The following is an 11,616-nucleotide window of genomic DNA, read 5'->3' as shown; positions in this document are numbered from 1 at the left end:
CGACGTCGGCCAGCAATAGCAATATACGATCACGCACGCTACGTTGTCTACGTGTGTTCCGCACCTATGCACGAATACCGGTGTTCGGGTAGTTACGCTTATTATTAAGAGATAGCTTATCTTCTTTTCAAGACGATGTGCTCGTCTTCTCGCAATTTACGCAGACGAATAACATTCGTGGACCGATCGCCGTTTCGAGAAGGGGACTTTCTTTGCACGTTGCACAATGCCAGGAAACATTTTGCTGTGGATTATCCTTGGATTTTTCGGTCTAGGTGAGTCGTTTTGTTGGTTATTCGCACGGTTATTCAGTTCAGAAATAATCGCTTGAAACGAAAATCGAGTTTCACGGTATAATCTAATCACGCTACTGGGTTTAAAAGTTACTGATCACGGGGCAGAATCGTGGTACACGAACAGCGAACCGAAAATTACGGAGATATATTAACAAGTTGTGTTATCGCAATTGTGATGCTTCGCTCTTAACTCACTTCCACGGAAAAAATTTAATGTAGATTCATATCTATTGTCGTGAATATATGAACAAGACTTTTTTGCAGTCAAATCTACATCAATTGTGACAGATTTAGTTAAGCATATTGTAACTCTTACTATTGGTTTTGTAACTTTGAGTATCGAATTTGTAAATCTTGCTATAATTGCTCTAGATTTAACTCCAAAAAACGTGCTGTCCATATATTCACCACAGGAGATGTAAAATCTACAATATTTTGCTATCCGTGTACTCGCTAATTTTTATTCTTGTTCAACCAGAAATCACCGAAGGACAAATTTCATGCTATCAGTGCAACGTAGACAAGGCAAGACTTTCAAACGATTGCAGTGATCCTTACGTACCGTCCCCCTTGCACCACTTACTCCCTTGTCCTGAAACAGAGCCTCATCATTGTTTGAAGGCTGCAATTTTTTGTAAGTTTCATTTTCACCCAATATAAATTGTATATGCATACACTGTACGTCAGGGTGGTCGTTAATTTCCAAGGTATACTTCCCACCCCTGGAATCGATAGATAACCATGAAAAAACAACGTCTAAATTATTTTAGATTATTAGCTTGATTGGAAATGATGCCGCAATCAAATTGAAATAGAAAAAAAATTCGCAACTATCGTTTAGTTAATTTTATTTTGTCGGAAGAAAAAAGAAAATTTTCTCCTTCTTCTCCTTTTTCTCTGACCAAATAAAACGAATCGAACAATAGTTTTTAATTTTTTTGTAATTGAGAAAAGTTTTCAATTCCAAATTGATTTTGGCACCCTTTCCAAACAAGCTAAAAATCTAAAATAATTCAGACACTGTATTTTCGTCACTATCCAACGATTCCAGGGGTGGAAAGTAAACATTGGCAGATTAATGACCACCCTGCTCTATATAAGTTCTGCAAAGAAATTCATCCGTCAAGTAACGTAACGGAGACAATTTCTTGCTTCAGATAATAATCACCACTTCACCGTGAGGGCTTGCATGCCATCTAGGTCGCTGGATACGTATTGTGCGGCTGACAAATTTGCCAGTTCCTTTTCCGGGGCAGAAATAAGCTGTTATTACTGCGAATACGATGCTTGCAACCATTCCACTCCCCGAGTCAAGCCTGCCGGTGAATTAGCATTGGGTCTGTTTGCTATTGTCGTTTTGAAATCAGCAGGTCCTATTATCGGCTAGTATAATAGGCCGGTGCACTGACGGAAGCGGCAGTTGACTTCAGACAAGAAGATTAAGTAATCTTAGGGATGGGTGGGCCGTCTTGGGTCTGGACGAGGGAACCCTGGATCAACTGGAAGTCGTATTCGAGGGGAGAGGGTCGAGGTGCCTCTGTCAATTTACCAACGCCGACAGGGTTAAGTGGACGCGTGACCCTTACTGGCCGCATCGCGCTGCAGGGCTAAGAAAACCGTACGATTAGTGCGTTGTTTCATTGTTGATATGTTTTAAAAACAGTTCCGCGGTTAGTTCTGGAGCCGGAAGCAGTGACCGACAAGTGAGGCGGAATTTCATCACGTATCGATGATCCCCGTCGACTTGTAATATGCTTCGCGAGACGACGTGATCAGACAGATCGTGGAAGATGTTTTGAAACTTTGGATGGTTTAAAGTGAAGTGAATTAACGTTACGTGCCTCATTATATCCAGTTAAGTTGCAGTTAAATTGAACCACCGAGCCGGGCAGGTTCCTTTTTAGTTCCATTGGATTTAGGTTACTGGGATGCTCCCTAGACAGGATTCGGGCTATTGAACAAACAGATAAAGGACAACTATAAATTCCCTGTTACTCTAATCTTTCGTACCCAGTCGTTGGTATTATGCGGTAATTTTATAAGTGTAAAACGCAGAACGATGTACGAGTCAATAAACGGCTCACCTTTGAACCATATTTCTTCAATTCTTCATCCTGTAACACGTAATCGAATCCACATTGACTATACTCTTCGATAATTGAACGTTCTTGCATTGTTTTATAGAAATACATTGTACATGCGTGTCTGACGCTTGGAAACCGATGTGAAATTAATCCACTTATGTTTCCGGAGGCCGCTGCACTAGTCACTATAAAATACCACTTTTGTCGTTGTCATAAGCTAACCCTAAGAAACTCGGCGACGTAATTTTTATAATTGGAATAATAATAATAATACCGATGGGTGTGTACGTATCTCCCCACAAAAGGCGCGCTGCACGTCGGTGGGGGAGTCGGGCCTAATACAGTAGAATATACCGGACCTCGGCATCATTTCGTCCAACGAGATCGTTCGTGGTGCAGTAGAGACGGGAAATTCCGGTCTTCATTTATTACAAAGTTCTATTGAGCCTTCAGAAAATACTTGAGGCATTATTCCCAGTTGAGAATTTAATATAACGGTGAACATAGAATTAAATACCATGGCTGGGAGGATGACTGTCGCCCTGCAGGCCACCCTTTTCGTACTGGCTGCAGTTCTTTACCAAGGTAATTCTTCACGTGAACAATCGTAGCGAGTGAATTTCAACGTTTGAAACTTCCTTCGGTCGATTATCATGGTCTCTTTATTTCAGGGGAAGCTTTGCGCTGCTGGCACTGTTCTTCGGACAGCAGTCCTGATTGTGGCGATGTGATCACTTACAGCGAACACAACCGACAGTTCCACACTGCAGATTGTGAGGCAGACTTGCGGCAAAATCCGTACACGTTCGCCAGGCCTGTCTGCAAAAAAATCGTCGAAATAAGTAATTATACCCGAGTTTTGTTTCTTGTTCGTACCGTGAACTGATATCGGGCGCACAACCTGCGCGAATCAATTGATTACTCGACAACTGCACTAATACTCAAAATCATCGTCGTAACTATCGTGGTAACGTTAAAAATTTCACCGATACATCATTGTTTACTTATCGTTAGTAGATCGCGTGAGGATTATGGTAGGTTTTTTTTCCCATTGTACATAATAACTACGGACTGCTTTTCTGATATCGTTAATAATTTGTAGGATAGTTTGCGTGTTCGACCAATAATTGATGTAATTATATCACTTGTCGTTTCCGCATTAATGATTCGGCGTGACGAGGCCTTACCACACCCTGCATTGCTGCGTTAAGCTCACAATGGAATAACGATGACTTAGAAAAGTTCTACGCTGGCGTAATTTCGTATTATTAAACATTAAACCACTTGAAATTCAAACTCCTTTGTGAGAATCGAATTACATTATACAGGTACCAAGTATCGCTCTCTTTTATTGCCCGTGTCAAGCTCGGATGACATTCTTCTGACACGCTATTCTAGGATCAAGTATCAAGCCGGTTAATTTCGTTAATGATTCACGTTCGCGAAAGCAACATTCTTACGAGACAACAGCAATTACATGTAAACGTATTCTACGTACGAAGGAGGCAGCATCCCACGCGTTGCACGTTGATTGAATGTTAGACCAAAGGTTAATTGTTTCCGGGCTTTCGGATGGCACGTCTGCCGTGGGAGTTACATCATCGTACACAGGTTGGCTGACGCGGCGATATAAAGGTCTTCCGCAATGTCGAATCTCCCTATTTGCTGCAGATCTTATACCGCGATAGAACAAACGATATTCTAATTACCATTCATCCTTCACGGTTGGCTGCCTTCTGTTTGACACTGCGCCGCACGATACTATTACGCAACAACATACCTACTTACGAGAATTTTTTATCTACTTATTTTACCATACAAATGTGAATTACAGCAGGTAAATATACTTTGAGGAACACCTTGAGCCATGACAGTTCTACCTATTTGAAATGCATTGTTTAATGTCCAGTTGAAGGCTACTCTGTCACAGATATCGACAACACGTTCCATTATCTACTAACCAGTTTACATGAATAACCGCTATTAGACTCGGCTAACCCAGTCATTGTTTTTCACCGGAACAGAGAACGGAGCTCGTATAGTGATTAGGAAATGTGACAGTCCTCTTCCGGACGAACGAGACATCACTGATGGGGTTTGCTCAACCGTACCATCACCCAGCCACGTCACCGTGGAGTCCTGCCACGTTTGCACCACCGATCTTTGCAACGGTGCCCATTCGGCATTGGGCCATGCATCAGTAATGACATCGCTACTCTTTTTCGGAATACCGAGCATCCTCTTCGCTTACCGTTGGAGCTATTAAATTTTTTTTTTTTTTTTTTTGTTTTCTGCAACAGAGAGAACTTTTTTCCAATCGATGTATGTGCATATAGCTATAACTAATTATTAAGAAAACTGAAATATGGATTTGGTTTTCGAAATTGTATTTAATGTAGAATCTGCGCCAGACGGCGGCGTTGGTTGTACTAATTAGAGCCAATGATTTAAGACGCTTAGATGCGGCTACTGTACAAACCGACTTTGAATCCCAATGAAGTGACGGTGTAGATGTTGTATAATGATTAACCGCTTTACTTAATTCAAAAATATTACGAATGTAATCAAATTTGCGGTGCGTCGGAAGATGTTTATAACTTTTTCGTAACAGTGTACTTCTAATCTTAAGAATTAATGTTTTAAGGATCTAATTCTATGTAGACGTAGAGATTTTTACTTAATTGTGAATAGGCCGTCATCTGATATTATACTCTGCTTACTCCTCTCGGCTGTTCTTTTTTGTCCTGCTCTTCAACTGACTTGAGAACAACTTATCAGAGTCCGTCCAAAGCATATATTCTAGATGTAGTGAAATATTCATGTTTTTCACTTTTCAAGAAGTGAGGAATTTAATGTTTTTACAGTGATCACAATTCAGGTCTAAACAATTGCAATTTGCGTTTAGATAGATTTTGCTCCCAATGCGTTAAGTCATAATTATCCGTGTAAAAACCTTATTAAAAATAATAAATCATAATGTTAGAATCGAAACTGTGTTTGTGTAATTTTCATTATACCTTAATTGTCCTACACTTGTAAATTTACATATAGCAGGTACGTATACATTTTTTGCCAGTGATTATAATATCCTGTGCGTTCAGGATCTTACAGATACAGACCGATCTATGCGATTAGTCGATTATTTAGAAATTGCATGCATCTACATATATATTTCAGATGAGGAATCTTTCGCTTCATCGTTATTGAGTGAGTAAGCTTTCTAAGTATGTTCATATTTCTAAGTACCGATCATGATCCACTTTGATCGGCTTGCCTTTTGTCGCTTTCCATAATCCCAGTCACGTTCCGTTTGTTCACCGCGACCTTACAGATGGTCCAAGACCACGACGATCATTGCACATTAAAGTAGTGATTCAGGCATTATGACTCACTGAATTCACGCACAGCAAAAAGAGCTATTGACGTGTGGCATTGATAATTATTTTCGCGTTACCTGCTGAGCAATTACTGGTGTGTGTAAGTCAAATCATCCTTGCACGTGTTATCAAATAGTTTTTCGCTCTGATCATAGAGGTACCGAATTATCGTCGGGTTGATTGGATATCCGTTGGGAATACAAGTTGAAAACGCGCGGAAAAGTTCGATTCTCTTGTTTATCGATATGATTCTGAATTATCACTGTTAAAAATTGATTGATTTATATTCACCGATTCGTCACAGTAAACTGACGTAAGATTTTCTAACGTAGATTCTATCGTACGAAGGTGCACTGTTGTATTATTATAATTGAGGTTGTATTCTCTGATGTCATATGAGTCACAGAGCGCACATCATGTGTTACATAATCATACTTGTTCATGGAAATGATTGTGGTTGAATGAATATGTGCACACACTTGCTGCGCAAAACAGAAATCTATCATTGCATAATTGATCACACGTCAATTCCTCTCTCTCAGTTGTTTAGTAGCTAGTAAAAACTGGGATAAAATAGGATACAGGATAGTACTACTACTCTACATATGTCCACATCAGAACCTGCCAACAAGATTATAAAATACAGAAATATGTACGTAAACAGAGAAACTATCCTCATTTTTAACCGGTCTGTTTTCTACCTAGAAGAATATTTCAATTATTCTACGTGTCACTCATCACAATCAAAGTATACAAGATGACTGCTAGGTGAAATGACACTTTTTGAATATACGTATATTCATTCACAAGTCATCAGTCTTTATTGTGCATTACGACGTACAATGCAGGCGCTTGCTGAGACGATAGTTATGAATTAAGGTCATTTTGTAAATATCATAAGTGAGTAGAATATGGATGACATAATTCAGTCTGGGCAAAAAACCATGACAGTTTACGAAACACGAGTTGTAATATTTTCCAAAATTAAATTGAAAATGCTTAATGGTAACCGATTGGCTCCTGGTGTTAGACAACTTACTCAACGTTGCTGCGTTGCCTTTAGTAGCACTTCGCTACGGTAAGTATGCTCTGCATTATCCACCGCTGTTGTGATGTTACGTGTGGCGGAGTATTAGCCGCTTACCAACTGGAATTTACCGTCCAGACACTTCGTAAATTAGTTCCAAAAACCTAATTGAAAGGCGTTATTGCAAACGGTGACACGAAACGCGAGCGTGGGTCTTTTCAAAGTTTCAAGCGTCTCTCCGTTTCGTTCCACTGATATTTGCACCGACCCACGGAAAGCAAATATTTGTAATTATTCGAGTGGATTGAAAAATCCGAAGGTACAAACTGCTCTAATCTCTCCTAGATTAAAATTTCATGCAGCTTTCAAGACGCAAATGCAATAACGAGCCGCATTAATTTCAACAGTAACACATAACCCTATTGACGATCATCGTAGAAGTGATTCATGAGTAACTATCCGTGGGTTGATTCATCGCGAAACATAACTCAGGCACTAACGTTTCATTTCGTAAAACAGCAGCATATCACTGCCAGAGTCCTATAGTTAATTACACGGAACATAACCAACGACACGTTATATTTTAGTCGTTCTAGGCATTAGTATGGCAAATATTACCACGCTTCTAGCTGTGCTTTTAGCAACGATCGCAGGTAAGAGGTACTCTGGGTTCATTTTCAGCTTATTTCGTACGCTACAACTTTACTCTATTCGCAACTTACTTTGCTACTCCGATCAAACTGCCAATCAATTTGCATAATCAATTCCTTAGGATGCACAGCAATCCGTTGCTATCAGTGCAGTTCTTCTCAGGATCCTGAAAATGAGGACAACTGTGGCGCGTACGAAGAATTTGACAAGCAGCGAAACGTGCCGATCGAATGCAACAGTGAAGAATCTCATATGCCAGGATCGTTCTGCGTCAAAAAGACGCAACAGGGATCCAAAGGGTTCGTTTGTAAGTGAATGTATTCATTCAATTTTCATTTTTCTTTGCCGAGTAAGATGCACAGATTTTTGTAGGATTATTGTCATTATATTCACAGGGGATGGAAGATGGCGTCAAGTCATACGGCAGTGCGAATCTGTATCAAGTTCTGGCATGATGGATGTCTGCAATTGGGGTGTGGACGAGAATCTGATATATTGGGAGGAATGTTACTGTTCTAGCGATGGATGTAACGGAGCATCGGATCTTAAACCCCTGTCCATTTCAGTATTTACTACGATTTTTCTTGCCCTTCTATTTCTTTCTAAATAAGATACATCCGACAATTATTATAATGGTGATATATACCAGCGATTCCGTACGTTTATAGTTTAATACACTAGTTTAATAAGTCGAAAAAGAACTGAATCGGATTTTATGACATGTTTTCAAGAAATTGGATTACTACGTAATTTTATACCCTATATTAATATTATTAAGAAAAATTCGTTCAGATTTCGATAGTTCATGTAAGCACGAGCAATATTCATTATATATACGAACGTACTAGCGTTTATTAGAAAGTAGGTATTTTTTAAATATACTGTTAGTCATCATTATTTTTGTATACCTTTTTATACAAACGAATTTTTATAAATATTTACATTTTATGTACCAAAACTCAGTAGATGTCTCGAAAATTATTTTCACTATCCGTATTCCTGATCTACCATCAAGCCACTGTGTTGGAGCAGTGGGCAGAAAAAGCTATACACCAGTTTAAACATTGATAACTATTTTAATCATTATGATCAATATGCAAAAAATGTATATGCCCGCTATTTTATTTTAATATGAAAGTGAAATTTGTATACATGAAAAAATGATAATTAAAATAAAAACAAAATAATATTTGAAGTTAAAGAATTTATAGAAATATCAATTACTCGTTACAAGTATTGATTAAAATCGGGAACTGTTTAGATTCATGTTAAAAAGCATGTATGAATCTTTTTGTTTTAACATCTTTTCAAAGTAATAGCGCAATGATTGAAGGCTGTGGTGTTATCATGAACTCACCGACGAATTTGTAAAGTATAAAATTCGTAACCGATACTTGCGTCCTCACCGTGTAATAGAATATTATCAAATATCCTGACGTGTTCAAATGCCTTAAAATCAGTCTAAAATCTATAATCAAGAGTGTATAATTAACGTACTGCGGGTACAGCTGAAGTGATAAAAGAGTGTTAACATAGGTGAGGACTAATTGAAGAATGCTAGAGTTGTCATGTGAATACGAAGGTTGCAACAACTGCAGAAGATATACGTTTATAACCCAGAATATAAAGGATATCCCATAAGAATTTTCCACGGCATTGTTGAAACTATACGTACCTATATGCTCGAGGCATATTCTAAACGTTTTTTTCGGGGTAAGTTTTAAAACACACATTAAAACCTTACCTCACAATCAGTTACGCTGTTGGATCAATGAGAGAAGTGTGAGTGTTTTGGGCGAATGGAGTGAAGTATACCTGAGTATGTACTTCTATAATCGGAAAATCCACGTATGCCGGCACTTCGCCGCCGTCGTCTTTGCAGGTGTGGGAACCTCTCTGTAGAACCGCTATGCCGGAAGTATTCGGTATACGGATTACCTGCGAGTAAAAATTCAAAGCGAATCACTTCATGGTTACTGTGCCATTCGTCCTCTACTTTCTCATCTATTCCTAAATCAAACGTCGCGCATTTTTTATAATTCGGTTGTGACTATCACATACGCACCTTTCGATGAAGCGGTGAAGCGATTATCATATTCGTGTTTAAGAGGAATGTATCTCGTCCGCGGGTCGTCAGGTGAATAGAACACCTGGGTTCCCATAGACACAAGTTCATTCCCGTTTCTGACCAGTTCAACACAGTAATAAGGCTCTGAAACAGGGCCCAACATGTTGATTATCGGACCCACAGCTACTTCCTTTGAGACCGAATACGCGTTAGATGTTCGAACGAAGAGAGGCGACCCATAATACAGCAAGAAGTCACGAGGCATTAGTGGCTTGACCATAATCAACCCGACAAATGTTGCCACTGAAGCGACAACACCGGCCAGCGGCTTGTCATCATCTTTTATAGATAGCTTGGCGATTCGGTTAATTGCCTCAGAATCGCTGTCTAGGACCAGCTCTTTGAGTTTCGGAACCGGCAGCTCGTCTTCGGGTATTGAGTCCATCGTCAGTTTCTTTGCGGGAGGCAATCCCACGTTCCAGTATAATCCTGAGTTCGAATCCATATGGTTTTCCCTTGGCGATTTCCGTCTGTTGGCATCGCTGCACCGTTTCTCGTTATCGTTACTGAAATTCATGCGACATTCTGCTATAAATAATATTACGTACAGCGAGTGTGAGAGATCGGGTTCTTGGTGGGATTAGAAATCCAGTAAGTCAAATTTATGTAAGAGGCTCGTTGAGATTACAGTTATGAGAGAAAAAATGTATACATATATGTCAGTCCGTCTGATTCACGATGCGGGTTGACTGGATTATTCAACTCAAACCGCCTGTATATAAATAATCAATTTCATACGGCTAATAATAAATCGACTCACCTGTCCTGGTCGCTAGATGTTGATCCAGAGCTATTTATGGCACTTGCCTCGCCAATTGTATCACCGGTTTTATCGCTGCTTGACAAATCGAGGATAATGTTTCACCTGATATATAACGGTATTGAAAATCGGTTGACATTTTTCATTCGCTATTAAACCACGTGCAGCTTCCTTGGTAGTTGATGATTATTCCAATTGCCGAATATAAAAAGTGCGATTACAAGGCACTAGAATCTAATTAATTACAATTTTTAATGCGATAAAATCCATTAGCGTCTAACACATTACGCAAACTTTGAAATTCAGGATATGTAAAACACTTAGTTCTTCATTCGTATGGAGAAAGCAATATGCCTCTGCAACTGTGGCCCGCACTTTATTAGTATAATTTTTTTATTAACTCGTATTGAGATCTCTCTTTTTATTGCATTAATAAGGGTATATTAGTTGGAAGTCGTCGGTAACCATGCGGATGACTGGCTTACAAGCGACTGACCGATCGCGACTTGTTATATATTTCTAAACCCGGTCAGAGGTCGTTGTTTAGGATGAAAGGACGTTTGCACAGACATTGGCTAAAGTCTATGTTGTATCAACTGGGAATTCACGTCCAGTTTACATAGTCCGTTTTGTTTTGAACCGATGACCGTTAATACAGCCCCATTGTGCATGTATGGATGTGTGCATACGACGGGTATAAGCAATAGCTATGAGCTGTATTCTCTTAAACATAATGACTTTATGATATCAGTGTGCAAACCGAGTAACATCGATATTTTATATCGTTGCGTAAATTTCCACGGAGGCCAGGAAAGTTGGGAAAATTTATGACTGATAAACCGGATCACCCTTGAGCAATTCTCAAGACTTGAGTTACGGCTGTTTTTATTATACATGTAATACGTGTAAGAAGTACGTGACAGTTCTCATGCGATCCGTTTAGTCGTGGAATTTCGTTCATACACTCTCCTATTTCTCTACCCTATTCCACGCGGCTCTAGCTAATCAAAATATTGGTTGGCACGAAGAAGAAAGTAGAAAGTGCAATTAGGATAGGTAGCGGCGATTGCTACTTCCTGCAAAATTTTCGAGACAAGAATGTGGCTATAAATGTATTTCGAAAAGAAATGCATTTACTCCGGGAGCCCTTACACCCTGAACTTTCATGTAAATGTTTATAACTACAACCGACAACCGGTGGATTTGTAAGAGTTTATATTTGAATCGCGCGATACATATGTCGGACGAAAGTTTTCCAATAATTTCTAATTGTCAATACGCGTTACAGCTTGC

General features: G+C 39.3%; 4 protein-coding genes and 1 long non-coding RNA gene across 8 annotated transcripts; 3 read left to right on the top strand and 2 right to left on the bottom strand.

Annotated features, from left to right (window-relative positions):
* LOC107223370 lies at positions 1-1,683 on the top strand. The gene is made up of 3 exons (XM_046729748.1): positions 1-275; positions 775-930; positions 1,454-1,683. Exons 1-3 carry the CDS (start codon positions 227-229, stop codon positions 1,681-1,683), a joined length of 435 nt encoding a protein of 144 aa, XP_046585704.1. The 5' UTR covers positions 1-226.
* Positions 1,684-2,106: 423 nt separating this feature from the next.
* Positions 2,107-2,789, bottom strand: LOC124292611. Its single transcript, XR_006902486.1, has 2 exons — positions 2,655-2,789; positions 2,107-2,565 (listed from the first exon to the last, which is right to left on the bottom strand). It is a non-coding gene; the product is annotated as an uncharacterized LOC124292611 (long non-coding RNA).
* On the top strand, positions 2,755-5,371 carry LOC107223369. The gene is made up of 3 exons (XM_015663031.2): positions 2,755-2,965; positions 3,052-3,222; positions 4,405-5,371. The coding sequence occupies exons 1-3, from the start codon at positions 2,899-2,901 to the stop codon at positions 4,644-4,646; spliced, it is 480 nt and encodes a 159-aa protein (XP_015518517.2). The 5' UTR covers positions 2,755-2,898; the 3' UTR covers positions 4,647-5,371.
* Positions 5,372-6,457: 1,086 nt separating this feature from the next.
* Positions 6,458-8,524, top strand: LOC107223357. Of its 3 annotated transcripts, XM_046729747.1 has the most exons (4): positions 6,925-7,103; positions 7,192-7,437; positions 7,557-7,742; positions 7,831-8,524. In XM_046729747.1, exons 2-4 carry the CDS (start codon positions 7,389-7,391, stop codon positions 8,043-8,045), a joined length of 450 nt encoding a protein of 149 aa, XP_046585703.1. In that variant the 5' UTR covers positions 6,925-7,103; positions 7,192-7,388; the 3' UTR covers positions 8,046-8,524. The 3 variants fall into 3 exon arrangements, with proteins under 3 accessions (XP_046585702.1, XP_046585703.1, XP_015518505.1); XM_046729746.1 differs by lacking the exons at positions 6,925-7,103; positions 7,192-7,437 and adding an exon at positions 6,458-6,835; XM_015663019.2 differs by having other exon boundaries at positions 6,925-7,437.
* LOC107223352 lies at positions 8,383-11,505 on the bottom strand. Of its 2 annotated transcripts, XM_046729742.1 has the most exons (4): positions 10,324-11,505; positions 9,501-10,069; positions 9,251-9,373; positions 8,383-8,480 (listed from the first exon to the last, which is right to left on the bottom strand). In XM_046729742.1, exons 2-4 carry the CDS (start codon positions 10,006-10,008, stop codon positions 8,446-8,448), a joined length of 666 nt encoding a protein of 221 aa, XP_046585698.1. In that variant the 5' UTR covers positions 10,009-10,069; positions 10,324-11,505; the 3' UTR covers positions 8,383-8,445. The 2 variants fall into 2 exon arrangements, with proteins under 2 accessions (XP_046585698.1, XP_046585696.1); XM_046729740.1 differs by lacking the exon at positions 8,383-8,480 and having other exon boundaries at positions 8,562-9,373.
* Between the last annotated feature and the right edge of the window lie 111 nt (positions 11,506-11,616).

Source organism: Neodiprion lecontei, chromosome 1 (genome assembly GCF_021901455.1).
Source record: "Neodiprion lecontei isolate iyNeoLeco1 chromosome 1, iyNeoLeco1.1, whole genome shotgun sequence".
NCBI classification, from domain to species: domain Eukaryota; kingdom Metazoa; phylum Arthropoda; class Insecta; order Hymenoptera; family Diprionidae; genus Neodiprion; species Neodiprion lecontei.
This window is presented reverse-complemented; position numbering and strand designations above follow the sequence as displayed.